The 25,178-nt window shown below is 39.0% G+C and overlaps 2 protein-coding genes and 1 long non-coding RNA gene across 5 annotated transcripts; 2 read left to right on the forward strand and 1 right to left on the reverse strand.

The window, feature by feature from the left end:
- The first annotated feature begins 422 nt into the window (after nucleotides 1-422).
- On the forward strand, nucleotides 423-2,949 carry LOC147797073 (cyanocobalamin reductase / alkylcobalamin dealkylase-like). Its single transcript, XM_087144304.1, has 3 exons — nucleotides 423-541; nucleotides 977-1,130; nucleotides 1,975-2,949. The coding sequence occupies exons 1-3, from the start codon at nucleotides 423-425 to the stop codon at nucleotides 2,296-2,298; spliced, it is 597 nt and encodes a 198-aa protein (XP_087000430.1). The 3' UTR covers nucleotides 2,299-2,949.
- A 2-nt stretch (nucleotides 2,950-2,951) lies between these two features.
- On the reverse strand, nucleotides 2,952-11,210 carry LOC147797074 (phosphoglucomutase-1-like). The gene is made up of 9 exons (XM_087143991.1): nucleotides 10,825-11,210; nucleotides 9,776-9,938; nucleotides 9,306-9,451; nucleotides 8,728-8,842; nucleotides 7,196-7,386; nucleotides 6,681-6,835; nucleotides 5,714-5,965; nucleotides 5,074-5,266; nucleotides 2,952-4,564 (listed from the first exon to the last, which is right to left on the reverse strand). The coding sequence occupies exons 1-9, from the start codon at nucleotides 11,077-11,079 to the stop codon at nucleotides 4,340-4,342; spliced, it is 1,695 nt and encodes a 564-aa protein (XP_087000117.1). The 5' UTR covers nucleotides 11,080-11,210; the 3' UTR covers nucleotides 2,952-4,339.
- A 36-nt stretch (nucleotides 11,211-11,246) lies between these two features.
- Nucleotides 11,247-21,640, forward strand: LOC147797075 (uncharacterized). 3 transcript variants are annotated; one of them, XR_015427339.1, is made up of 5 exons: nucleotides 11,247-11,861; nucleotides 18,878-18,952; nucleotides 19,619-19,688; nucleotides 20,296-20,364; nucleotides 20,776-21,640. It is a non-coding gene; the product is annotated as an uncharacterized LOC147797075 (long non-coding RNA). The 3 variants fall into 3 exon arrangements; XR_015427338.1 differs by lacking the exon at nucleotides 11,247-11,861 and adding an exon at nucleotides 17,313-17,467 and having other exon boundaries at nucleotides 20,745-21,640; XR_015427337.1 differs by lacking the exon at nucleotides 11,247-11,861 and adding an exon at nucleotides 17,313-17,467.
- The last annotated feature ends 3,538 nt before the right edge of the window (nucleotides 21,641-25,178 follow it).

Here is a 25,178-nt window from a genome sequence, read left to right on the forward strand (position 1 = left end):
GTCCATTAGTGATCATGCTGATTGACTAATCACACCCAACACAGGTATGCAGAAAAGATCATGCTGTAACTGACATGATTAGCGGATCACCATGATCACGCATGTTGACCGATCATGCCCGACAGTGACCACAAACCATTTGTACCAAAACATGCTTAGCTTGCTGGACTTGAAAAATCTCTGACTGGAACTGAGAAAGTGTCATAATGTTGGGGAAAAGATTCTTGGTAACAATTTTTTCTAATTCACACACATTACCAATTACTACGCATTTCTTTTTTTGTTTTTGTTTTCATTGCTCTTGGTATGCACAGATCGGTTGGTACAACGATAGGGTTCAGTCTGCTTTCCACTTGGCTTATCATGATGATACACTTGCATTTTGTGTTCTGAGCACTCCATGTATGTTTGAGAAGACCTTCATGCCATATGTAAGATCACTCACAGCTTTGACGAGCAGGGACCCTATAGATGATTGTGTGGCACAGCAGTACAATCGTCTGAAAGAGGTGGGTCTGTCCATTGTTCCTCGTGTCAACATGTCAGTTTGAGGTCTCTCAACTTAAACATTTGTTGCATCGTGAAACATCAAAGACATGTCAGGCTAAAGTCAGGTTCATTGGCCCAAACCTGCTACACTTGCATTATTTATGACTTACCACTAAAGGGCATCAGAAAAACTTGGATTCAAATTTAACTTGAGCATCGGACAAATTGTTAAACTATGGGCATTTTCAAAACGAGTGGATTCAGATTAGACGTCAGTTTCACTGGTTCCAGTCAGAGCTCATATATGTGGTTTCAAACACTGCTTCAAAACAGCTGGCACCAGCAAAACCGAAGTCTGAACCAAATCCACTCATTTAAAAAATGTTCTAACATTCATGAATAATTTGTTCAAGATTGACTTGTTTAATATGCTAAAGATTGGATAGTGTACAATATATTTATGTTGCTGTTGTCTTTGTTTTTGCAGAGTCTTCCAGATTACAGGATTGAGACCATCCAAGACTATGAGCTACATCCAAACAGGAGACCAAAGATCCTTGTACAGACGGTTGGGCCATGTGTCCGGAGCAGCGTATTACTACCAAAGATCCAATATGAAGCACGATCCGTGGGGAGATAAGGTAATGTAAATTATCTAGCAGCGCTGATGTGCTACAACTGTAGCATTTGTCCTGTCCAGCCGTGGTTTGGACATATCCAGCAATGGTGACACAGTTGGATAGGTTGGGCCCAACAGTGTACGCCGTAGCCACGTGCCACGGCTGTTTGGTGTATATCAACAATACGCTAGCAGAATCAAGTTATTTGTGTCATCATGGGTGAAATGCCAGGTTGGCACAGTTTTTTGTACATGTATTGAGTTTCGTAAGCAAGAAAGGTGAAGGACATTCTAAAATGTTGACATCATCGTCATCGATGAGTGTTGGTCATGGAAGTCAGACACACGACAATGCCAAATTTTCACGTGTTTTAGTCAAGCTTTATTATAAAAGATCATAGAGAATTTGTGCCAGCTAGAAATAATATTTTGAAACAACTGCAAGAAGATAAAAAATTGCTTGAAGATGTTTAAAGGGATCGGGGGAAACTCACTGGATTTGAAATACAGATGCGGCTGTTGAAATGTTTCTATTCTTTGCATTCAAGTCTTAAAAAATTAGCATGTTCCGCAATTGATGGCTAATGCACGGATAACCATATTTCTCCAAATCTAGACTTTTGATACTGTTGGGGGCAATCAGTCGGTCAGCACTACCATTCGATCAGTTAAGCCTTTCTGAAATTTTCTACCGCAAGTCTCTTCTTTCCAAACAGTCGTCCATGACAACGAATTAGAAAGAAAAAGGCAATTGCCAGAAAACAGAATTATCAGCAAAAGTGGGTTTTTTTTTAAGATTGACTTATACAAAGATGCGGTAATGGCAGAAAGGAACGGATCTAGTCTCTGTTTGTGATTGCATGCAGAAAATATTTGGTGTCAGCATCCACCCAAAATACGGAGGATGGTTTGCATTCCGTGGTGTCCTGATCTTCCCCGGGGTACAGCTGCCCCTGGTGCAGCAGGATCCCCCAGACGTGATCAAGACGGACGAAGCCTTAAAGGACCTCCTGGACCAGTTCAACGACAACTGGATGGAGAACAAGTACAGAGACTGCATTGAGGTCCGGGAGCGGTACTCCCCGGAGCAGATTGAATACTTCCAGACGCCACCTGCACAGAGGGGCAAGCTTCTTGGATTCACCGGCGAAAAAACTATGGTGGAGAGAACAGCGGACCGTTGTCACTAGCCCTGTGACCGATCCCATCCAGCTCCTTGCCGTGAAACGTGCAAATCTCTGCGACATACCAGCCAGTGTCAAACGCGACTCCTTTTTCACTGAAACTGATTGCTGCTAAATGGAGAGTGTAAAAGATATTTATACTTCTTTTCTTTCAATAACCGTATAGTGGCTTTTTAAACTTGCCTGTGCTTGGAAAGAAGCACCTGATTTAATAAGGTGTTGGGTACTGGATTATACAAAGTGTAAAATGGTTAATCCGTGTGAGTGAAAGCAAAGGACCAAGGCAAAAGAGAGAAAAAACCTTGAATGGAAGTATTTATTTCAACTAGAAAGAGGGATCGACACAGGGGATGTGATTCTTAATAAAAGGTCTGTTTATGCTTGTCTATGGGAAACAAAAGCCCGCACCTCAATGACAACTTCTCTAGCCACGGTCTTATCTATCTCTTCCATCTTCGAAAAAACATTACATTTGTTACATGTAGTTCACGACCATTTGAAACTGTGCTGGTACTTTTTATCATTCATACGTGTCTTATCTTATCACAATGCAGTATTCTATTTTCAGTTAATTTAAAGAGCATGTTTGCTTGCATGTTTAACCAAGAAGACCCACTTGTGTTATAAATGACTCAAAGTTGCATGAAATGCAAGAAAGATTTCAGTGTTTGTTTTTATTGCAATACCTTTTAAGAATTTCACTCCATAATTCAAATCAGCATATTAGTAGAATCCGAAATGCATGTAGGTACAATTCTATTAACGTCTGGTCACAGAGGAAATAATACAGACTTAAACTAAAAAAATACTTTGAGCTAATTTGTCAAACCTGCAAATAATTTCAGAGGTATCCCACACTATTAAAAGCTGACTAGACAATCCACATTGCACTCATCTTGCCGCAGTGGCCCGATTACTTACTCGGCAGTGGTCCAGCTACTGACTTGGCAATGGCCAAGTTGGCAAGCTCCTGTGTACCAATTTTTCCCTTTATCAAGTTTGATGTTAGTACTCTAAAAAAATTCAAACCATGCTAAATACCCTCCAAGTGCAACCTATTCACATGCACTGTAATAATTTAAAAGCATTTTTGGAAGATAAAAAGAAACATTGATCACTCCATCTTCTGACATTCTTTGGGTAGATCCTTAAATTTTAACTGAAGTAAAATCCTTTAAAGTACTGTATGTCTCACAAGGCATAACCATCACTCAACTGTAAATCTTGGCATTCTGACGGATCCTGTCTAGCGCTGCTCATTGAAAATCACCTCGCACAAAGCATATCTCAATACACACATCAATGACAATATCTATTACATTTCCCTCTTGCAACAACCAACAGTGAGCCTTTCAGATGAGAACTTTCATCTGCTAAAGAAACAAGACGACGATCAATTCCATTTTGTAAATAAACTTTTTTGGGCAAACATAAGGGCATGACCTCCAAAGCCAGTCTGTGATCAGACATATTTCATATAAATGTAATGGATTACCGAGTAAATGTGCCCACACAGAGACCGGTTAATTCAAATGACAACACCTGCCAAGAGGAGTGTGGTTCACAGTACAGTGGACCTCACAGAAGCCTTGACGGTCTACATCATGCACATGCATGGGGGTGACTCTCAGTGTGACATCCACTCTGTGGTATCACGTACACACAAATAAATGTACAGTGGGGAAACCCTACCAGCAAACACATATCGCTGTTCATACTCAAGCCAAACTTCAACTTCAGCCTACGTGCCCAAAAAACATGAAAACTGCCGAGCCTACCTGAAAAAGTGTACAGTTTGGTGTTGATGTTGAATTTTTCTGATAATGTGTTTGAAACTGGTCTCTCCCCAGTGACTTCTTAGTGAAACTTTCCTGTTTGCTTGTTCTACTGTTAGTGAAAGCTACATGTACAACCCACTTTAAATATGTGGAGTACCCAGTTAAATGTGCCTAAGGCCCTGAGATCCAAAACCATATTTTCTTTCCAATGCACTATTTGCTCCTGAAAAACGAGGGTGTCTCTTAGAAACAAAATTAGAGTTGGTATTTTATGTGATGACGGTTGGCTCTAGGCGGCCAGTCAGCTCTCGTAGCTGCGAGATACCGAGAGCAATCTTGACCAGCGGCTGCAGGACAGTCTGGGCATCCAGGGAGAACTTGGCGCTGTCGGACTCGTAGCTGTCGATGTACATGCGCACCGTGGCACCTGAGCTGCCCGTGCCACTGAGCCGGAAGATAACGCGCGAGCCATCTTGGAAGATGATGCGGATCCCCTGCGAACGAAACACAAGCAATGAAGACAATCAACACATAGAAAGCACTAGATGGATGAACATTGACCCCACAGTCCTCAACCCCTCACATGTTGGAGGATGAAGGAAATGTTAGGGTTGAGCTTGCTAATCAGTAAAAAACCTGCCAGCAGCCAAGTCTTGAGAAGAGAAAGTACATTCAAGGAGCAATACTCCTTAAGTTATGTAGTAAGCTAAAAAAAAACCAGAAACCTTCAGAATCTGTGATTCACTGCAATATATTACTGGTAAATTGTGTAAAATCTTACAGGGTGGTAAACCACTATGTTAGGAAGTAAAGAAATCACTGTCTAGACCAGTGAGACATTCACTCACCTAACCCTTGTGGGTGATATTTTGGTGTAAGGCCTGAAATAATTGTAATCATGATATCATTCATTAGTGAGTTATGCGACAGGTGGGACTGGGGCATTGGGCAATAGTACCCACCATCGTTACTAATTGGCACGGTCAATTCTGTTGAGTAATACCTGGTTCTTGGACAAGGATTTGTCAATGGGATCTGTGTACTCAAAGTCGTCCGCCTTGGACACTTTGTATGTCTTGTTCCCCTCCGCAAACTCGCGGCCAATAAACATCCCCACTTTGTCGGTGTCCACCAGGTTACGTAGATTTGCCATCATCTGCTGTGCTGGTTCAGACTCGACATTCTCATAGTCATACCTAGAGAGAGGAATGGAAACGCATTTGATGCATTCAAGTTTGAAAATCATGTACAAGTGGCAAACACAATCTGACCAGCAAACAATATACAGTATAATCAATAGTTGGGGCAAGGTCTTGGTCTTGTACCCTGAATCAACTCTAATCATCACTAATGCTTATAATTCATACTGATAACTGAATGAAGTTCTGGAGACAATCTAGTTGTATTTCGAAAGTCATGATGCTGTTCACCGCTTAAAAATTACTTGAGTCAGGGAATAATCTACTGGATCCTTTACGAAAACAAAACAAAAACTACAACACTGACTGACAAGGCCAGTTCATGATTCCCATGAATTAAGTGCGAATATGACAATAAATTCACTAAGTTGACAACTCCAAATCTTGCACATCTGCAACGTGAGTATTAAAAGTGACCTTAAGAATGACTAAAAAAGGCTTCACCTGGTGAAGAAATTACGGCCATATTTTTCCCAGTGATCCCTCAAGACCTCCTCCACGCTCTGTTGCCTGGCAGCCATGATTGACAGCCAGGCTAGCACCGCCCACAGGCCGTCCTTCTCCCTGATGTGGTCGCTCCCTGTTCCAAAGCTCTCCTCCCCGCACAGTGAGAGGCGGTCGGCGTCCATCAGGTTGCCGAAGAACTTCCAGCCGGTTGGCACCTCAAAGAACTCCAAACTTTCAGCCTTAGCCACCCTAGTGGTGAAAGGTAACGGATCGGCTGGTCAGTAAATTAGGTGCATCTCTTTTAACCAGGATGAAACTATGTTTACACTGATTTAACTGGAATCGTTCCCCGCATGCAAGATCCGCAGTGTCATACTGTTCCGTGTAGAGGAGTTCTTTCATGTCAAAGGTCAATTCTTAACCTTCAACCCAGCCAGAAAAGGCACCTATCAGTGTTGGCCTATGTGCTGCTGCTGTAGAAACACGGCACATACTGTTGGTAGAAGAGACTAAAACTATGCTTGCCATGACTATTTATGCATAGCCGATTTTATCTTGTTTGGACTTTGGGCCGAAATTTTCCCTTTGAAACAATAACATTTGGTTGTAAAAAATCTTTAAAATCACAATTTTAGTTGTTAAAATTCAAGAAGTCAGAATTAAGTCTGAAAAGTTTCATCTGTGATATCAAACAAGCAGTATGTGAAATCAACATTTATCAAAAATTACACAAGAGTACAACACAAAAGGTCAGAGCTTCTGGCTCTCTCACACACAGCGGAATGACACTTCTTCGGGTAAAAATGGACAGCAATGTTTGAACACTCGTAAGAACTCCAGTGCCAGAGATATATCACATGCAAGCACTGGATCATGTGTGTGTGTGGTAGAAATCATGTCTGCCTAATTTTCATCTGAATGTGGACAAAATTTCAGCATCTTCTACAACATTTACAAGCCATACCTGTCCAGAGCTCCGCTGGTGGGCATGCTGCGGGCCAGACCCTTCACCCCTGTCTTCTTGAAGTAGGGGATGCACTTGGCATTGGCGGCGATGACGGCGATCGAATCGCTGGGTGTCACAAAAAAGCCATTCTTACCAAGAATCATATTACGGTCCTGGTTAAATACAGGGAAATAAAAACACAAGAGATTTGACAAAAATGACGTATTTCATGCCTCTGCAGTTAGGTTATGTAGGTCCTCCTACTCTCTGGAAAAGCCTATATGTACATGGTAGCTCTAGGTTTGGGTTATATGTCTCAAGCACTTTGCTGAAGTCCTCGGTCTTCTCAAAGAATGAAGAAATTGATGACAGGACATCTTGAGATTAAAGACAGTTATCCTTAAAGTTCTTTATTTATCTAGATCACATGAGGCTGCAGGATAAGTTAAACTAGCACTGATAGATTATGCGTTTGGAAACATTTACCTTGAAAAACCTGAACACTGCAACTGAACATAATACACCCCACATACCCCATCCCCATCAAATGCTGCTCCAAAGCCGTGGACGCCTTTCTTCATCAGGTTCACCAGGTCAGCAGCATAGGTCAAGTTGGGGTCAGGATGGTGACCTCCAAAGTCTTCTTTGGGGTCACAGTTCAGGCATGAGTCTGCTGGCGCTCCTAGCTCTTGGCAAAAGATACGTTTGGCGTAGGGTCCCACGACTAAATTAGAGGAAGTGTATATCAGAAAGGAACACTGCTTTTCACATGTAAACAATATTTTGGATTTTATAACAAGAAACAGAGTTTGGTTTTGTTTTTTTGGCTTAATGTACATGTACATGTATACAACACTTCACAATTGCATCAAGTTAAAAAAACGTCAGGTCAAGACATTCACAAAGTACTCTGATTTATGGCTTGCTCTAATCACAATCTATCTTTATAATAATGTAATTCTACGAACACTTATATGCCAAATTTGCCAAAACCACAAAAGGTCAAGCTATGAAGAGGGAGTTGACCTCAGCGAATTTATTCCATGCGAACATCTGTTCCGCTTTTGGAGGGATGCTGGAAGTACTTTAAATCCTGCTCTACAAAATGCCTTTTGGGTTGAATGGAACCTCAGTCTGTGCATACAAGCATCATAACCATAATACACAAAAAACCCACTCGTCCATGACTGTTGCCAGACTAGAGTACACAAACACGCCAGAATCTCCAGGAGCTAGATGCCTCATGTCAATGAAAGCATCAAGCTTTTCAACCTGCATGTATGAGTTCAATATTAAATTTAGCCCCAATCCCTGATGCCTCCCCCCAAAAAAAAATTGGGGTTCCCGAGTTTGTGAAAAGATCCATAATATGTATATCCAAAACATTGCCAGGTGTTTTCTGTCTTTTTTGTTTGTCTTGGAAAGAGGACCTGTTATTCAGAGTGAACCTAGCTCTACAAGAGGGGCACTTTCATCATAAACAAATGGTATGCAAACCGCCCATCATGCCTTTTCCTCTAGGTGTGAATACAAACCTCTCTGAAAATACAGGCACTCTATGCCATATCTCAGTGATGTTCACAGAGAGAGCTGATATTGACACAACTTAAAAGAACAGCATAATGATTGCATCCAGTACAGGAAAAGGTGCTGTGATATAGGCCTGAATATAAAATACAAAAATCGCACTCTTTTGGACTGTCATCCCTCGTTAACAAATATGCAAGCATTTCTAAAATGCAAAGAACTATAGAGGGTGGCTACGACTGAATTTAATTATGTACATTATCGTTGCATGGTAAATTTGCATGAATGCCCTGATCCGACGTTTCCTTCACACAGAGTGTGCTTGTCTGTATGATGTGAGATACCAAGAGGACAGCTGTGTTTTATACCCACAAACAGCTGTTGTTTGAATAGCAGTCTGTCGCTACAGATGTTGTGGCCATGCCATCATGCATGAACATGTTCATTTTCCTTTCTTCCCCTCTCCTAAATACCCTTCCAAATCAACATGTTGGAAACACTCTCATTTTATGAGAAGCATGCATGTAACATACTCTACCTCCGTGCATCGCATTCACAACAAATTTCAGGGGTCCGCTCAATAGTTTCTTCAAAGCCTCAAAGTCAAAGATCTCTCGCATCAGGGCCAAGTAGTCTTCAACGGAGTCAACAACCTATTGGGGGGCGGAATACACATTGAAAACACAACTGGAACACCCATCACTGGAAGCATCAAACGTGATTCCATTGGTATAAATAAAAATCTTCTTGAAGGTTTTCAAGACTTCTGAAGGAATGAATGTAGAAGGTGGAGCTCAATCACTGCTTCCCACATAATTGGATCATGGGCAGATCAAGAACCAAAGTTTCGAGAGGCCAGGGTTTTTTTTGGGGGGGGGAATTTGAGAATTTTTTTATGTAACCTTCTAGGGCCCTTCTGAGAAGTGAAGCTAAACTTCTAGACTTTTTTCAGGATTTTGGGAAAGAAGAGACAACAAATATATGTACATCCCAGCTCCGCTTTCTTTCACTATCTCTCACGGGAGAGAGGGAGAACGTGTTGCCAGAGGAGGGGTGGAGGGCAGAGAACACACCCTTTCATATGCACCCTTGAACCACTCCCCATTAGCCAATTACCTCAATTATAAACTGTCTGCCCTGTATGTCAAACTGTTGGGTCCCGATTGAGCTGACATCAACATTCAAGTCTGGGCAGTGCTTGACAGTTGAGATTGTCTTTGTTAAGTCGTAGATGGCATCAGTTATGCCAGCTGGAGCAGGTCCTACATTGGCAGGAATCAAATACATGTATGTAATTGAAATTAGAATCTCCATAACTCTTGCCTTTACAAGTGGTTTTCTCATAACATTGAAAAGACAAATAATTTACATTGAAACTAATCTTGGACCTATCCTGTAGGCCATTTGAATAAACCTGATGGATTGATTTTTTTCCCTTCAATTATAGTTATATAATTTTCTTTGGATTCATCAACAAAGACGTGTCTTGCAATTCTGGAAGTCAGTATGGAATAACTGGAGAGGCGGAGGCTGGCTGTGGGGAAGGGTGGGGTGGGTCATCAGTTACTTTGTACTACTACATGTACCTCCATTGGATATATTGAATTTGATCCCAAAGTCACCGTCTGGGCCACCAGGATTATGACTGGCTGTCAGGATAATTCCACCTGCTGCCTGGCGCTTCCTTATCAAGCAAGACATTGCCGGGGTCGACAGCAAGCCACTCTGGCCAATCACAAGCTTGCCAATCTACAATATGCAAATGAGATAAGAAATAGTAATGCTACAGTAGGCACATATCAATTACACCCTTGAAAATAACTAGGTGCCAAATGTGCACATGAAAACTTTTATCTTTAAAATAAAGGGCGGAGCAACTATGCAAATCTCTGCTTGTTTCATTTATGTACTTGCCAGGGTTTTTTCTGATGGTACCAGCAAGTGTCTTCGTGTATACTCCAAATTGTTTTATTCTCTTCCGCTCAGAGTGCTATAAACATTACACCTGTAGGCTCTATGTAAAATTGCAAGCGATGTCTTTCAACAAATGCAGTTCCTTTAATATTGTTTTCATCAACAAATTCACACGGATTAACTATGAATGTGACAACACATGAAACTGTAAAAACTCCATTTAGATACACAGCACATGGGAAGGTGGTATAAAATATATAGGTTTGATTTAAAAATATCCCAAGGCTAAGTTGAGAATTCCCCCACACCTACCTATAATCTACAAATATCCTATCTAAGTAACACCATGATACTAGTTTTTCTTGATAACAGCTATCAACAACTCCGCATTAATTTATTTCCTGCCGCATCATACCAAAAAGAAAGAAAACACACAATTAATTCCAAATATTGGAAAGAGTTCCATATACAGACGGCAGTAATTATTCCCTGCAGTGATCTATCAAAAAGCAAAAACACTTTAGGTGGGAAAATACCAAGTCGTTTACTCAGAAAACACAATTTTTCTGACCAGTCTCATAGGGTTTGTGCACAGGGTGTGCGTCCGTATTAGAACTCTTTCCCCAAACCAAACCTTAAGTGCTACCATGTCTACAGTTCTAATTACATGTAGGCCTAAAGACAGATAAGCCCATCCATCCTTATTACGGCAAACTCTTACCCCGTTGGCAGCAGAAATTTGGATTATAATCTGCACGGCCGTCTTCATGTAGTAGCGTCCGTCACCGCCTACCACCAGCGTGCATCCCTCGCGGGTCGCGCCGTCCATTGCCGACAAAATGCTCTGCACAAAGTTAGCCGTGTACCGCCACGACTGGAAGACGGTGACATGTTTCCGAAGTCCGCTTGTGCCCGGTTTCTGGCCTTCGCATGGGGTAGTGGCCTCGCACTTCACGCTGAAAGTCTTAGCAGACATCTTGTGGAGAGTATTCGGTATTCAGTTCATGGAGCTTTTGATAAAACACTGAAAAACACTCCCAAAATCCCCCGGTTACTACACCGTGACGACCGGTCGTCCCTGCACGTAGGCACTGTTTTCAATTCGGAAAAGAACACAACACTTGAGAGATATATATGCGATCACACGTCTGATGCTCAATTCTCGTGGTTGTATCTTTTAGTGCGCATGGCTCTTATCCAGTTAGACTCCATTCAGCAGTAATTGTGATAGCCCCGCTAGTTGCCGTGTTTCGAAGGGCATGCATATTTATTCGTATCTGAACGACGCGTCCAATGACATCGATCCAAAGTTTGTGACGTTTTATCATCACACATTCATTGAAGAACCACATGGTGTCCACTGATCCAAAGCTTGCAGTTCGTTTTTGCTGTCACTTCAGACATGCAGTTCTTGATTCAGGCGCTGGTATTGTCAGAAGTAGTCCCTCTGCTCCTATCATTCACAAAGGTCTTGCAAATGTTCTTCGCGTTGGTGCTGCACTAGGTTTTTTTTGTTTTGGTTCTTGAGCTTAATTCAGTCTGTGGGAACGAATCAGTTGGAGTAATGTATCCAATTAGGCCCTACTCTAGACGTAACACCTTTTTTGTGGCCCTGCTTTATTTCTCGTGTCGATGTCATGGATGACATGAATGGATCGCTTTCCAATTCATCAAAAAAAGAAGAAGCTGATCAATCTGACTCGGAGCCCGAGCTACGTCGTTGTGATGCAAAGCCTAAACCACGGGAGACAACTCGTTGTAAGTAATACCTATTGCTAACAGGGATTTATTCATTTTAACCCCAGCCTCCGTCGCCTTTTGAAACGTTCCCTTGGCTACTGAACCTTCGCTTTTTTGACACTACTTGCGCGTGTAAAGGTTGTTGACATTAAATCGCTCTACCTGCCTCGGTCATGCTGGCGTCAATAGCATCAAAAAGCGTCAACAAGTTATACAAGCATTATTTATTATCAGCTGCCCTTCTGAAGGAATAGAGATGTTAATATGTTGATGTAATTCAGAAATACGTGATATTAACACAACTAAAAACAAGTGTAAGCCCAGAATTAGTCATATTAGTAATTGGTCACTCACTCCTTGATCCTACGTATGTTTAATGTCTTGTAATGAAAATCTCAATGGAGTTCCTGGTTGTGGTCCATTTCCAAGCACTGTCCAACTCCGCAAGACTCCAAGGCTGTAATTTTACAACCACAAGCCTGACCACAACTTTAAGGAAGCTATACCACCCAGCCTGCATCCCGCTCTATATAGATTTATAATCACCCCCAAAATGTTTCATGGTCAGTCAGTCCACTCGTCTTTCCGCTAGTCTTCCCTCTGCCTATTTATTTGTTTATTTGTTTTTTTATTTGGTTATTTATTAGCCACATCAAACAGCAGAAATACCACCAGTTACAGGAATGGAAATGAATGAACTCAAATAAAGAACATTATAAACAAAAATACTAGATAGTAAATAACAGATATGTATGTACATGTGTAAATTAATGGAGAATACACATAAATAAATCAGTTGACAAGAAAAACAAGACTACACAAAAACTCTAAGGGAGAATGACGGTAAACCAGGAAATAAGATGTTGTAGGTGTGGAGGGGAATCATTACCCAGGGGAACACAGGTGAAGTGACTAATGAAAAAAAGACAAACAATAAACCGCAGACAAACATATTAACAAACATCAAATACAACACAAATAAACAGACACCTGAACATCTGGGTAAACAAACATGTACATGTACTAGGGGGACTGAGGACACACAAACAAGAAACAAACAATAAGAACATTCAAATGATGGTCAGATTAAACTGAAACAACTTGCACAATAAAACGGTAAATTAAGAACTGATTTGTGTCTTCAACTCAGTCCAATGATAATAGCCTGTCTTTTCCTAACAATACATCGTGGACCCACTCCTTGTCGGGCCACGCTTATCAACTTGTATGTGGCAAATACAACTTTACACAAGGACTGTACAAAGTAATAAAGCCACTAGCAAATGACAGGTAAGGGAAAACCAATTTAATGTGAACCATAAAGGCCTTCCTTTCTGATTAAAAAAAATAATAATTTAGACATATTGATCAGCAGTTGTAACATCTACACATTAGAAGGACATATCATTGTTACAAATGTTTCAAAGAATATAGCACAGACATATAGTTCAGCAATGAAAACATAAAAGGACCATACCAGAAATGAAAGTGATAAGATTGAATAACGTTATTTAATAAATTACAATAATGAATATGACATTCACCCATATACAATGCACATTTACTTTGGTACAAGCTGCTAAGTTAGGTCATCAGAAGACAAATGCAATCTGCAAATATTAATCCAAGTATGCAAGAGTTGATTGATAACACCCCTTATTATAGGAGATTCAGGGAGTGCAACATTAAATTTAAAGGTAATGATACTTGCATGAATGTACAGGGGAACAACACCAGTGGATAGACAGAATTACAATTATGTTCACTCCTTTCCTTATTTCAAGGAGAATAGTTTGAGAAGGGATATGAAGGAACACTGTTGTTGTTGTTGTTGTCTACAGAGCTTTAGTTATTGATTGCCCAAAAGTTACTCTTTTAAGCATGTAAGTTTCAGTTATTGATCATGACTCACAGTCCTCGAATGGGTTTTGTAAGTTCTGAGTGATAGGTGTGACCTTGTCATTCCTAAGACCCTGGTCTTGGTGCTTTGTCCTGCTTTGCTCTGTGGCAGTGATGTAGTCGAGTACTTTTTGAGAACCAACTTCCCTACCAAATATTTAACTAGTTAGGAGTGAACAAAGCTAAAGTACATCGGCATTTTAAGGTACATGCATAAAGTAAGATTACAAAGCAACATAATGACTTCAGACCATCACTGTTTGATTAAAATTAACTTTTTAGGATAAAAGTACTCGGCCGAGTACTCTCTAAAATAAATTTAAGGTTGCAGTTCATCATAGTTTTTTGATATGTCAGCTGAGTCCTTAACAAGAAGATATTATATTAAGATGCAAGCCATTACGCTGCTGAGAACATTCCTTTAGTCAATGGATCAATGCAGGTTTATTTTTGAAATGGTCATAAGTGGCCGAAGATCCTTTTAACTCATCATGATTGATTAAAGTAGACTTTAATTAATGTATCAATAGTCCACGAAATCACTGTTCTGAATTCAAAGAATATAAAATGAATTTGTCTTGAAATTGTTAAGCCTAGTTTCACATCAGAAGTCTCGAGCCAATTTTGGGGAAGTCTCATTAACATTTCTGGATGGTACCCAGGGAAACAAACTCGAACAAAATGGATTATGGAAAAGCTAGATTGACTGTAGTTTCATTAAACTGTGCTGTCTTAATCCAATGTTTAGGTGATTGCTATTAGTGCTGTGCATCCGGGAACAACACAAATAGCTTTTAACACATAGAATATTTTCAGTGGATGTTTATTGTCATATTCTGATGACACATACATACAGTACTTACTTGTCAGAAAATCCTTCAGCCCAAATGTATTGCAGAGACTACGGAAAAAAAACATGATATCTTTATTGACCTACTGAGTGGGTCTGAATGTCTGATCATGGAAGACCAAAACGTTTTGAATGAATGACAAGAAAAGATGCTGTAAAATACGAGCTACATGGAGTATTAAGACACATTCTTTCGTGCCAGCAGGCAGGCATAAACAGTAAGCCCCTTTTTCACTCTATCCAGTCCCTTTTTATTGTGAGTTACCCTCCTCTTGGGGACAGATTAATAAGCCCATGAAACTGTACACCCCCCTTTTACCCCAGATAATTTGCCCACTGTTTGATGACCCTCCATACGAAGAGGCTGAAACGTGGCGAGTACTGTCCTCTCTATCTCTTAGTCAGATAACATGATTTCATTGTGTCTCTAATCAGCAGAGATGGTGACCCTTTCAAGCACAGACATGTATTAAATTGTTGGTAACTGTGTCCAGGGCAACTTCACAAACTCATGTGTCAATCTGCTTGAACATTCCTGCGCCGTGACCAACTGTAGCGATTGAAGGTGTGTAATTCAGTTTCTGAGCTAATAAAGGCCAACTGAGATTTTCTTTCTGACAGTCCACTTGTCTTGAGAAAACCACACACGCATACATTCTATTGTGTCTAGTCAAGCGATAATAATTGTTGAATGCTGTGGTTTGTTACTAAACAGTAATAAACAGTCGCTGATAAGATCCTGTTACCACTCATGTGTTGTTTATTTTTGGTTAATAAAAAGATGGCTTTTCCTGCTACAGATAATTCAGCAGATGCCAGCCATCACATCGTACACATTAAACAATCTCCTTTTAATAAATATGTGTTCTACCATGGTCGGACTTATTGTACATGTACATGCACTCAGAAAAGTCCCTTATAATTGTCGTATAAATCTGTTGACAAAATAGGGTTGAAGTATCAATTTCTTCCAACCTAATGATTACATGGCTTTGACACTATTGGAATGATTTGAAAAGATCAGCATCACATAAAGAAAATTTCTCCACGATCATATGCTAACATCATGGCTTTAATCACTTATGCTTCCTAAATTAGGAGTGTACGTATTTCAATTCAAAACTCATTCATGTAGATCCCAATTTATATTGTTATTTTCTCCTTTTTAAGATAAAATCACTTGAGTTACATTGATTGATTCACACCCACACACGTGTTGGCTATCTACATAGAAGTTTACAGCCACTGCAAAGCTTGAAACCTGAAGACTAAATCTGAAATGTTCAATCTGTGATCTAAGTTTGTATCCACCCCTCCCCATCACCTACTCCTTCTTTTTATTTGCTTCCATGTCCTTGGTGTCTTCCCAAAAATAAATTTAGTTACATCAGCTTTTCCTTTAGTTTCCTTTTCAAGGACTGCATGTGTTTAAAACCACAGCCACTCCTTAGATGTCAGTGGTTTCATTACACGTTCGTAGAATTTCTTCGTGATAATATACATAATTTGTCTTTTTTTTCAGAACTTCATATTGTTTTCAAACCTTATTCAACATATACAAAGTGACACACTTTCATGTTACTGATAAATGTCATCACAAACTTCTCCGCATCTTTCTTTTTAATGAATATAAGGAAAAAACCTCAACTACTTGTTGAGAATTCTGCCCTTTACATGAGATCCTGTCCCAACACAATCCCGAGACATCAACTCCATCCCCAAACTCAGCACACATTAAAATCCACGACTGAAAATACAGAAATGTGAATTTCTAAACATTAAATTCCACTTATGCAACTAATTTGTGGGAGTTCTGTTATAACACTTGTTAAAGGACAAATACCTTCCAACCGATTAGTGAGATATGGTTTTTAAGAGTAAAATTTGAACATGGTTATACTGCTCGCGTAAGACCACCTGCAAATCATCAGTTGTGATATTAATTAGCACGGTTTTGGTTAGGAATAGCTTTTGTGGAATCATGTAATATGATTTTTAGATTTTAACATAGAGTGGTATATCAATTTCTTGCAGGCTTCAAAATGGGTATCTACAATGGGAGCATCAGTGTCTTCATTTGTCACAATGAGGCTAAACCAGGGAGGTCTGGAAAGGGGTGGTATGTATTTTTCCGCCGTTCCTAATTGTAACAAAATGCATCAAGTTGCAGTGAGTTTATCAGAATATTCTTTTTTCTCATGTTTGATGTTTTACATTTAAGTTCCAGCTTTCAATGGGAACTTTTGCGGTGGACCCATTTGTGATTGGAAGATTCAAAGAGGCTGCAATACAGCGTCCTGGTAACTTATTTGGATCAAACTATCATGGTAAATATTAGAATATTCCTATCGCCAGAATTGTGTTTGTGTTTGTTGATTGCTTGGTTACCTGGTATAACTAGTCATCATTTATAGCAGCTCTAATTCCTGAAGTGAAAGCACATTTGTTTACTATTCATACTAAACAAAAAGTAAAGTGTAAAATAATTTTCCCCCTTAAAAAAAAGATGGGAAAAGGAAATAGCTCTGAAAACAAGAAAAACTACTGCTAACCTTCCATCCACAAGTGTGCAAAATCACACCCGAAAGGCTATCAAAACTAACTTCATGGTGTGTTAATAACTTACTTTCACTTCTTCATACTAATTAATTATCACCTCCTTTCAATTTGTACCCTTTTAGTGCAACATCGTAATGCAATCTGTTCTCTCCGCAGTATTTGAGTGAATTCAATGATAATATACCGTCATCATGTGCTTTCATGCACATGACAACGGACGGGTCAATGGTTATCTCAGGCTGTAATCCAAAGGACATCATCAGTCACACATTACGGACAGAGGCGGCAGCCACAGCCAGAATTGGAGCATATTCAGGTGAATTTACTGATTGAATTGGTCATTGAAATAAGCATGAATACACTGATGTTTTTTATTACATTTGTCTTGTGAGAAAACTCTTATAAAGCAGGTTGTGCAACACATGAGTAACTGATTGCCATGTGATAGGATATATGGTTACAATTTATCATCATGCAACAATTCTTTGAGTAATATATGTGTAATAATATAACTATAGGTTTCCCGAGGCGCTGTTGGGGGAATCAATGTCAATCACCTGTGCACCAAAAAAGCATCTTGATTAAGTTTGGGGGAATTATAAATGGGATTTAAGCCTACAACCTCTGAAATACTATCCAGTATTATTCTACCAACAGAGCTATCCAGCTGTATGTTGTCGGGTTTTCCCAATTGCTAATAGCTCTGTTTGGCGTGTGCTAGCCAGAAACCATTAAACCTAAATACCATGTAGCCAGGTATCGCAACATTTTCACTTAGGTTTTTTACCAACAAACTGTAAAATCCCCCCCAAAAAGTCTTCTGAGCCTGTAATCTGCAATTGTGCCTGTACCTCTTGAATGTAAAATGGCTCACATGGTTTTATAATTGAATTTAAGGCCCTTTACAAGAGAGGCAATATTTTCCCGACACTGGTTAATTTGAGAAATCAGCAAATTATTGTGTTCTTTCTGATGCGATTTGTACTTAGAGTTCATGAATACAATATTTGGGTTAATAAGATAAATAAGATTAAGACAACAAAATTTTGTATTCGTGCATTAAAAATAATGATTTCATATGGTGATACTGCAGATGGAGAGTTCTGTTTCTTCATTGGATGTTTACTAACATTGAAATGACAATTAGCATTTTTTTCATATCTAGGAATATGCTTCATTAAACTTACATCATGAAATATCTGCAGAAGACCATTATTCAAATAAAAATGACTATCACATGATGAATGACTGCCCTTTTCACAGGTATTTAAAAAGTAGGGTGGGCTGGGAAACCATAATCATAAGCATTTTATTTTTGGCCTAGAGCTGGAATGCTTCGGTCAAATTATGCACTTTCTGCTACCACCTGCTATTTTTCCAGTGAAAAGAAATTGTTTCAGCATGAGAACCAGTATGCACAAGTTATTTTCCAGTAATTATCAGTTGATCGAATGCAACTTACTGAAAGTTAAGATGCAAGTTTTTTCTTGTTAATACAGTCTTTTGACAGTTGAATATGCCACTTTGAGACCAGAGGAAAACGTGAGAGCAATAAGCAATCCACTTGGGTTACTCTCATTTATTATTATATGTTTAAATGTTTTGTCAGAAATTACAAATAATTCTTCATGTATCCTGAAAAGCAGTTAATCGATATAGACAAGTTTCCTACTACCAAAGTGTTTGATGAGAACTGTGTAATGTCTTTGCTGGTTTTCCAATGCAGGATGCTGATCCTTGACTCTCTGCAGGGGCATCTGGGTCAGCAAGTGTATCAAGAGATCCATCAGACCACCACTAGGTAATGTATGAGAGTGGAACTTAATGAAAGCCTTTATTAAACTGTTTAGAAACATGACAACCGTATCTTATCTGAGTATTATGTATCACAGTTGCATTGTCCCACAAAGGCATATGGCACTTGCTGTCTAAATTTGAAAGTATAAATTTTTTTTAGTTAGTTCTAATTAACTTAACTGTTTCTCATTTATCCTGAAAATGCATGTATGACAAATGTTTGTGATTTGTCAGTGTATATTGAACCGTAATTTCACACTTAAATAAACCCAAAAAAACTTTTTATAACCACTACTGTCAAGCCAGTACAACTTCAGCTGTTGGAACTACACACCAGCATTGTATATCATGCTCACATGAACTTTACACAAAATTCGACTCATGTTCACCACACAGTCATACTTTATATGTCATAAAAGTTTTCCAGATTTTGATTGGCTTTGAGAATCAACTCAATTCTCCGTTTCCTTTTGCCCAGACAAAATAACATAATGTACCTCTGTCTGAAGATCTGATTTGATTAAGTTGTCATACGAATTGTTAGACAAGACTGTCTGCACTCCGTTAGGGAAATTACTCCATTTGTGCTGTTGGATCTTTTTTTTTTCCAGAGTCCAATTATCTTGTAGGTTTTTCATGTATATGATTCTTTGATTCATCACTTCTCCAGATACATGAATCAGATTGCTCGGTGTGCTTGAAAGTCATTTAATTACAGCTTGGAGTTGGAGGTCTGTGAGGTAAGATTTATCTGTTGCAGTTACATCCACATTTCTAAAAATATAAGCACACGGTTGTTACAAAATACACTGCCCATTGTTTTATTTTTTTATAGTTCCTTTCATAACTAAACTGCTCCATATATTAGATTTTGAAAGAAACATGGAACGTAGTGTTGCGGTCAGTGTAGGGTGAATAATGAATGTGGTTGATCCAAGCATGCTTGCTGAGCTATAGGTATCCGATCGGCCCTTATTATTGACAAGGTATTCATGGTTTTGGTTTAAGAAATAAAGTAGTGTTCATTGGGAATCTTAAATGTTTCTGTTTTGGAGTCATCTGTTGTACTTGGTTTGTCTGTGAACAGCATTATCTTAACAGTCGGCATGATTTCATTTATGTGATAAGTTAGGGGCGCATTACAATTAAACACTTCAACTACACTTGGTTAATCAAAGTGCGAAGTTCCATTAAACTTCTGCATAATCCTGCTGATCAGTAGCAGATTGTGATTTTTTGGATATTGTTGATTTCACTTTGTTCCTTGTTTATAGACGTCCTTGACCCACAACCTCAGCAAATATCACATGTTGTGTTAGCTAAAAATTCTCTTCTTTTTTTCATCAGGTGTCGCAGCAGGAAAACCTGCATGATTGCGGTTTGCATGTTCTTGCATACATGGAGGCCTTTCTAAATGTGAGTACTTAGTTTGTATAGTGGTGAAGATGGATGAAGAAATAAGTAGGATTTACGTGACAAACAGCACGGGATGGCATTTTTTGGCATTGAAGGAAATGACACGCTTCTGAGTGGAACTTTGATGTCTGTTATCCAGTTGTATGTCCACAGGAAGGGAGACCTGGATACTGCAGGGGTATACAAAATTCAATCATTCTTGAAAATGAGAATATGTTATTATCAAAAACCTTGGTTTTGCTCCGGTAAAATTGATGAGACAAATGCTCCGACTATTAAGCAGTCCTCGAAATAACTAAGGAAGACCCGTTTTTGGCCTGTATCATGTTATTGGGGAAGTGGCAGTTTTATACATGTGGTGTTTGTTTTCCCCAAATTAGGTTTTCTGGTTTGGTTTGTTGCTGTTATTAGGATGGACTTCATCAGCTGACACCCGGACCATATGGAAAGGTTATGCGGAGAAGGATCCTCCATCTTTCTCATGATGTCGGCACCCAGTCTGTCCCTTAATTGATAATGCCACACTATATAATATTGTTATGTTCGTTATGTAATTGTAACATTAGATACAGTGGTTTGAAGAATGTGTAAATGCATTTGCAGCCTCCCATGAAACTTATTGGAAAAAATTAAATCGAAGGGAAAGCAAAGTTTAAGTAAAGTTTTCAGGAATTCTGGGGATGGGTGTTCGCTTAATAATCCTTTGCATGCAAACACGTCACTATTGCGAATTTTCCTCATCACTGTTTTGTTGATGTATTTTCAACAAGTAATGTACAGCAGCCAATGATTATTTCATAAAATTAGGCCAACACGAACAGTCACGAATTGCCTTCAGTAAATTGTTCATGCAAATGTCCCAACATCAGAATGGAATAGTGAACCTGTGACGAGATTTCGTCATAAAAATAGAACAGTACTTAATTTCAGGAAGGGTAAACAGTGCAGCTGGAAATGACAGTAACCAGTGTTTTGATTAAAGGGTGATACATAATGCTGGCAGCTCTTATAATTTTCTTTTGATGAGAACAAGGCATATCGTTGGTTGGATACACGTGTCAATTCTCTTTTGTTAATTTTACCTTTGAAATGCCAATAATCAACAGTAAACCACTTAAAAGGTTATTTTTACTGTGTCGGCTTCCAACGTTACTTAATAATTAACTTGTATTGACGTATTATTTATTGTATAATAGCGGGTATGTAACAAGATAATGTTCAAGAGAAAAGGGAAACATTGCCAGCTTTACAAACATGATTGTAGGCTTACGCATCATGGGTGAGAGAAAGAAGTAGATGTGCTAGGTTGGATATATAAAACAAGTACAAAAATTTGCGAATACAGTTGCATAAAAGTGTGTGCATTCGTGAGAGAGGTCCTTGTAACAGGAACATGTTATCATGAATAAAATTAATTTCGCTTTCCAAGCAGAACCTTGTATAAACAGTGTTCTTTAGTCATTGAACTGTACAACGAGCATTAACCGCTTACGTGATATCTCTAACCCCAAATCCCTTCAATTGCTAGTGTAACTCTGCATGCACATCACGTACCATGCACAGGCCCGTTAATACAAGTTATATGACACTGTCCTAGTGATGATCGGTTTAGACCCGGTGAGAATTACGGGATACATTTTGTGTTGTACATGTACATTTCATACTTGAACTTTTACAGCCCCACCACCAAGCGTTGAAACTTTTGAATCGTGCACACACCGTTATCTACAAAGATGATAAACCCAGATGCCGGATCAGCCATACTAGTGGTGTGATGCGTCTGTCTGGACGTATTCGGAAATCATTGTAGAACAACGAATATCGTCGCTCTTTAAAAAAAACAACAACAACAACAACAAACAGGTCGTTGCGGTCCAATCGGTAGGCTACGGAGCCGGAAGAGAGTTCAATATAAATGTACAGGCAACACTTGATGCTCGGTGCACAGTTATAAGCCTACGAGACTCTTACGGAAAAAAAATTGATTGAAATTATTTCAGCTTCGGAATTGTTGTAGCCAAATTTTTAACCAGTTTTTGTTCCCAACATTGACTTGTTAGGAGGAAAAAATGCAAGTCGTTTATTTAAAAGACAGAACTATTCAGACCAGTCCCATACGGTTTGTGCACAAATGACGTCCGTAATTCCTTTCTCTTTTTTTTTCAATTTCTAATGGCTATTATAACATTTTAAAGGAAACTTATTGTCGTCCAGAAGGTGCCCATGGTGGATGATCAAGTGACTCCTCCGAAACTCCCAACTCTCTTCAACTCTTACCAGAGAAACCTATTCTAGGGTCGACAAGATACAGAACGCATTCTAACCTGGAATAGAGTAGGTAGGCCTACAAGAAGTTAAGTATTACCCCTGGGAATCTTGACAAACGCGAAGCAGTAAAATCATGACACAGGTATTTGTTTTTCTAATAAGACCCAAATATAAGAAAGCCTTTTTGCTTTCGTAAAACTTTCTAAAAGTAAATTATATTATTTGTTTAAATTATGTTTATTCGGGACACGCTTTCTCCAGTTCGTTTTGATTTATACAAGCCTTGTTTCTATGTCAGGGTATGAACCATTTGTTACATTTTTAAAAAGAAGTATGTTGCTCAGGCAAACATTTTCAATTTTAACTGTCACATACACTTAGAGCTTTCGATTCATTTCTCAATGGGAAATGGAATAAACGTGTCTGCTTAGAGATCTTACAGGAACAAACTGGAGAATCTCTCGAACCAACGCACATGTGAAAATGTAGTTAATGATAACAAACTTTTAAAAATGATACTTAGCAATTTGAATATTTTATTAAGATGGCACTCTGTGGCTTTCGTACGGAGCTACAAAATTTCCATCTGACTTAATTGTAAAGAGGTCCTCAACTGCAAAACCCTAAAAGTTTGATGACGACATATAGAGATAGTTTCACGGAATGACAACATCATCGAAGTTGGGTAAAAACACCTTGAGACTGCGGGATGAAGACAACCAATGGCACTTTCAGAGCTCCGTCTTACGGTTTTGGTCTAAATACTTTTATTTCATCGTTGGCGACAATGTCGCTAATATTAATTTGACACAGAAACATCCCAATCACCGCATCATAATGTTGATAGTAATTTTGTATTTCAAGATTGCTCATCGTGTTTGTTGTCAGAAAGTCGAGGCTTTTCCGCATAATTCACTACCCCTTATATTTATCCAGTTTCCAGTGTCCCTATCCCTGGATACCCGATCGACGTCTATTCCACAAGTCTCCCATTTAATGATGATTTTCAGATCCTTTTTGCTTCTTGGCCGAATTCTGATTTGAGCAATAAAAATTATCTTTTTATCTGATTTTATTCCTCCAAATTAGGAAATTTTATTGTTTGCATTGGTCAGGAAACAACTATAGGCCGTTTATATCACGAGAACTTCATGAATTTAATTTGTTGTAAATGACTTCCAAAACAGCTTCACAGCGGTTCTGACGGACACATTCAAGTTAACGTTATCGCCGTTGTACATCAAGTCTCGTTTCAATTGTAGAAATATTTCAATGCCATTGATATGCGAATTCTAGCGTCGAGCTCAATTGGCAGGGCTTGGTTTTGTCTGATTTCAAATAAACATTCATTGGTGCACTCTGTTTAGGTCTAGCTCTCGCATGGTAACGATTTCCTTGTTTAATTGGGTGTAAATCGTAATTTGTACACTTCGATATTGTAAACCTTTATTTGAAATTACAATAAATAAAAAATGACTGCAGAGATCTTGAAGTGCCATAAGATATGTGTTGAGATCATCGAAATGGCAAACCGTTAATAACGTCGATAAGTGAAAATTTTGAGAGATTTTTCCTAACCTAATTGGGGGATTTTCAAGTCTGTTAATTTTTATGACATTTGCAGATTAAATTGTATGCATTTACGGATTGTCAGGAATCAACCGACAAACTGCAGACTTGGAACAGTTGCAGGCTTAACGGCATAAGAAAAAAACGGCATGCTTCAAATCTTGAACCATGGGGAAAAAATGTAACCGAATTTTTTTGGCCATGTAGAAATGAACAAAGTAATTCAAATATTTGGACAAATATCGAAGAAAACATAATTTTTGTTATAATTTTCCCTATTCAACCCTGAACGTTTGTCAAAAGTTTCTTCGTTGTGCGTTTTGCCAAATGCTTGCATTTACAAATTTCACCCACACTCTTTGCGTTACACTATTACGCGATTAAAAATGAGTCGACGCAAAATTACCTGAAACCCGTGGACCGTGTATTAATCTTGATGTATGATATTGGTTTGGGCTACGGATGTTCGAAATTCAAGTTTTGAAAGAACTGTGCGCGATGGTCCGAAGGGGTACAGGCTAAGCAGCTCCTCATGCATTCTGTTAATTAAATTAAACCGTTTATAATGCACAGGAGCGGAAACACCCCATCATCGGTTGGAAAGAGCCACTTTGGTCCGGATTATCAATTTGTTTGGCAGCGATGAGATTGCAGCACATTCGTTTACTGCTCGTTTGTGAACCAGGGAAGCAAAGTTGCATGAAGGGATGCACTGAACTAATTCAGGCTCCATTACAAAAATGCAAAACCATTAAATTTTAGAGCCCCATGTAAAAGGCAACCGAACTCCCTGAGGCATCTAAAAAAAGCCTTGTCTGATCCTTCAGGTTGCATTTGGTTTTCCATTTTTTATTAGGTTGACGAGTGAATTTTTAAATTATCTATCAAAATTGACCTCGGCCCCCTAATGTGAATGTTCCCAAAGTGTCTCCGCAGCCATTTCTCAAACGACAATCCTCATTTTTTGAGGCTCTCTT

Source organism: Acanthaster planci, linkage group LG12 (assembly GCF_054643075.1).
Source record: "Acanthaster planci isolate LZ-2023a linkage group LG12, COTS_SCS, whole genome shotgun sequence".
In the NCBI taxonomy this organism is placed as follows: Eukaryota; Metazoa; Echinodermata; class Asteroidea; order Valvatida; family Acanthasteridae; genus Acanthaster; species Acanthaster planci.

Coding starts and splice junctions, on each gene's coding strand:
- LOC147797073 (XM_087144304.1), top strand. CDS start 423: ATGCCATATGTAAGATCACTCACAGCTTTGACGAGCAGGGACCCTATA. Junction 542..976: donor ATTGTTCCTCGTGTCAACAT/GTCAGTTTGAGG, acceptor TTGTTTTTGCAG/AGTCTTCCAGATTACAGGAT. Junction 1,131..1,974: donor ACGATCCGTGGGGAGATAAG/GTAATGTAAATT, acceptor GATTGCATGCAG/AAAATATTTGGTGTCAGCAT.
- LOC147797074 (XM_087143991.1), bottom strand. CDS start 11,079: ATGTCTGCTAAGACTTTCAGCGTGAAGTGCGAGGCCACTACCCCATGC. Junction 5,966..6,680: donor ACCAGCGGAGCTCTGGACAG/GTATGGCTTGTA, acceptor TTTCACCACTAG/GGTGGCTAAGGCTGAAAGTT. Junction 5,267..5,713: donor GGCCGTAATTTCTTCACCAG/GTGAAGCCTTTT, acceptor TCCTCTCTCTAG/GTATGACTATGAGAATGTCG.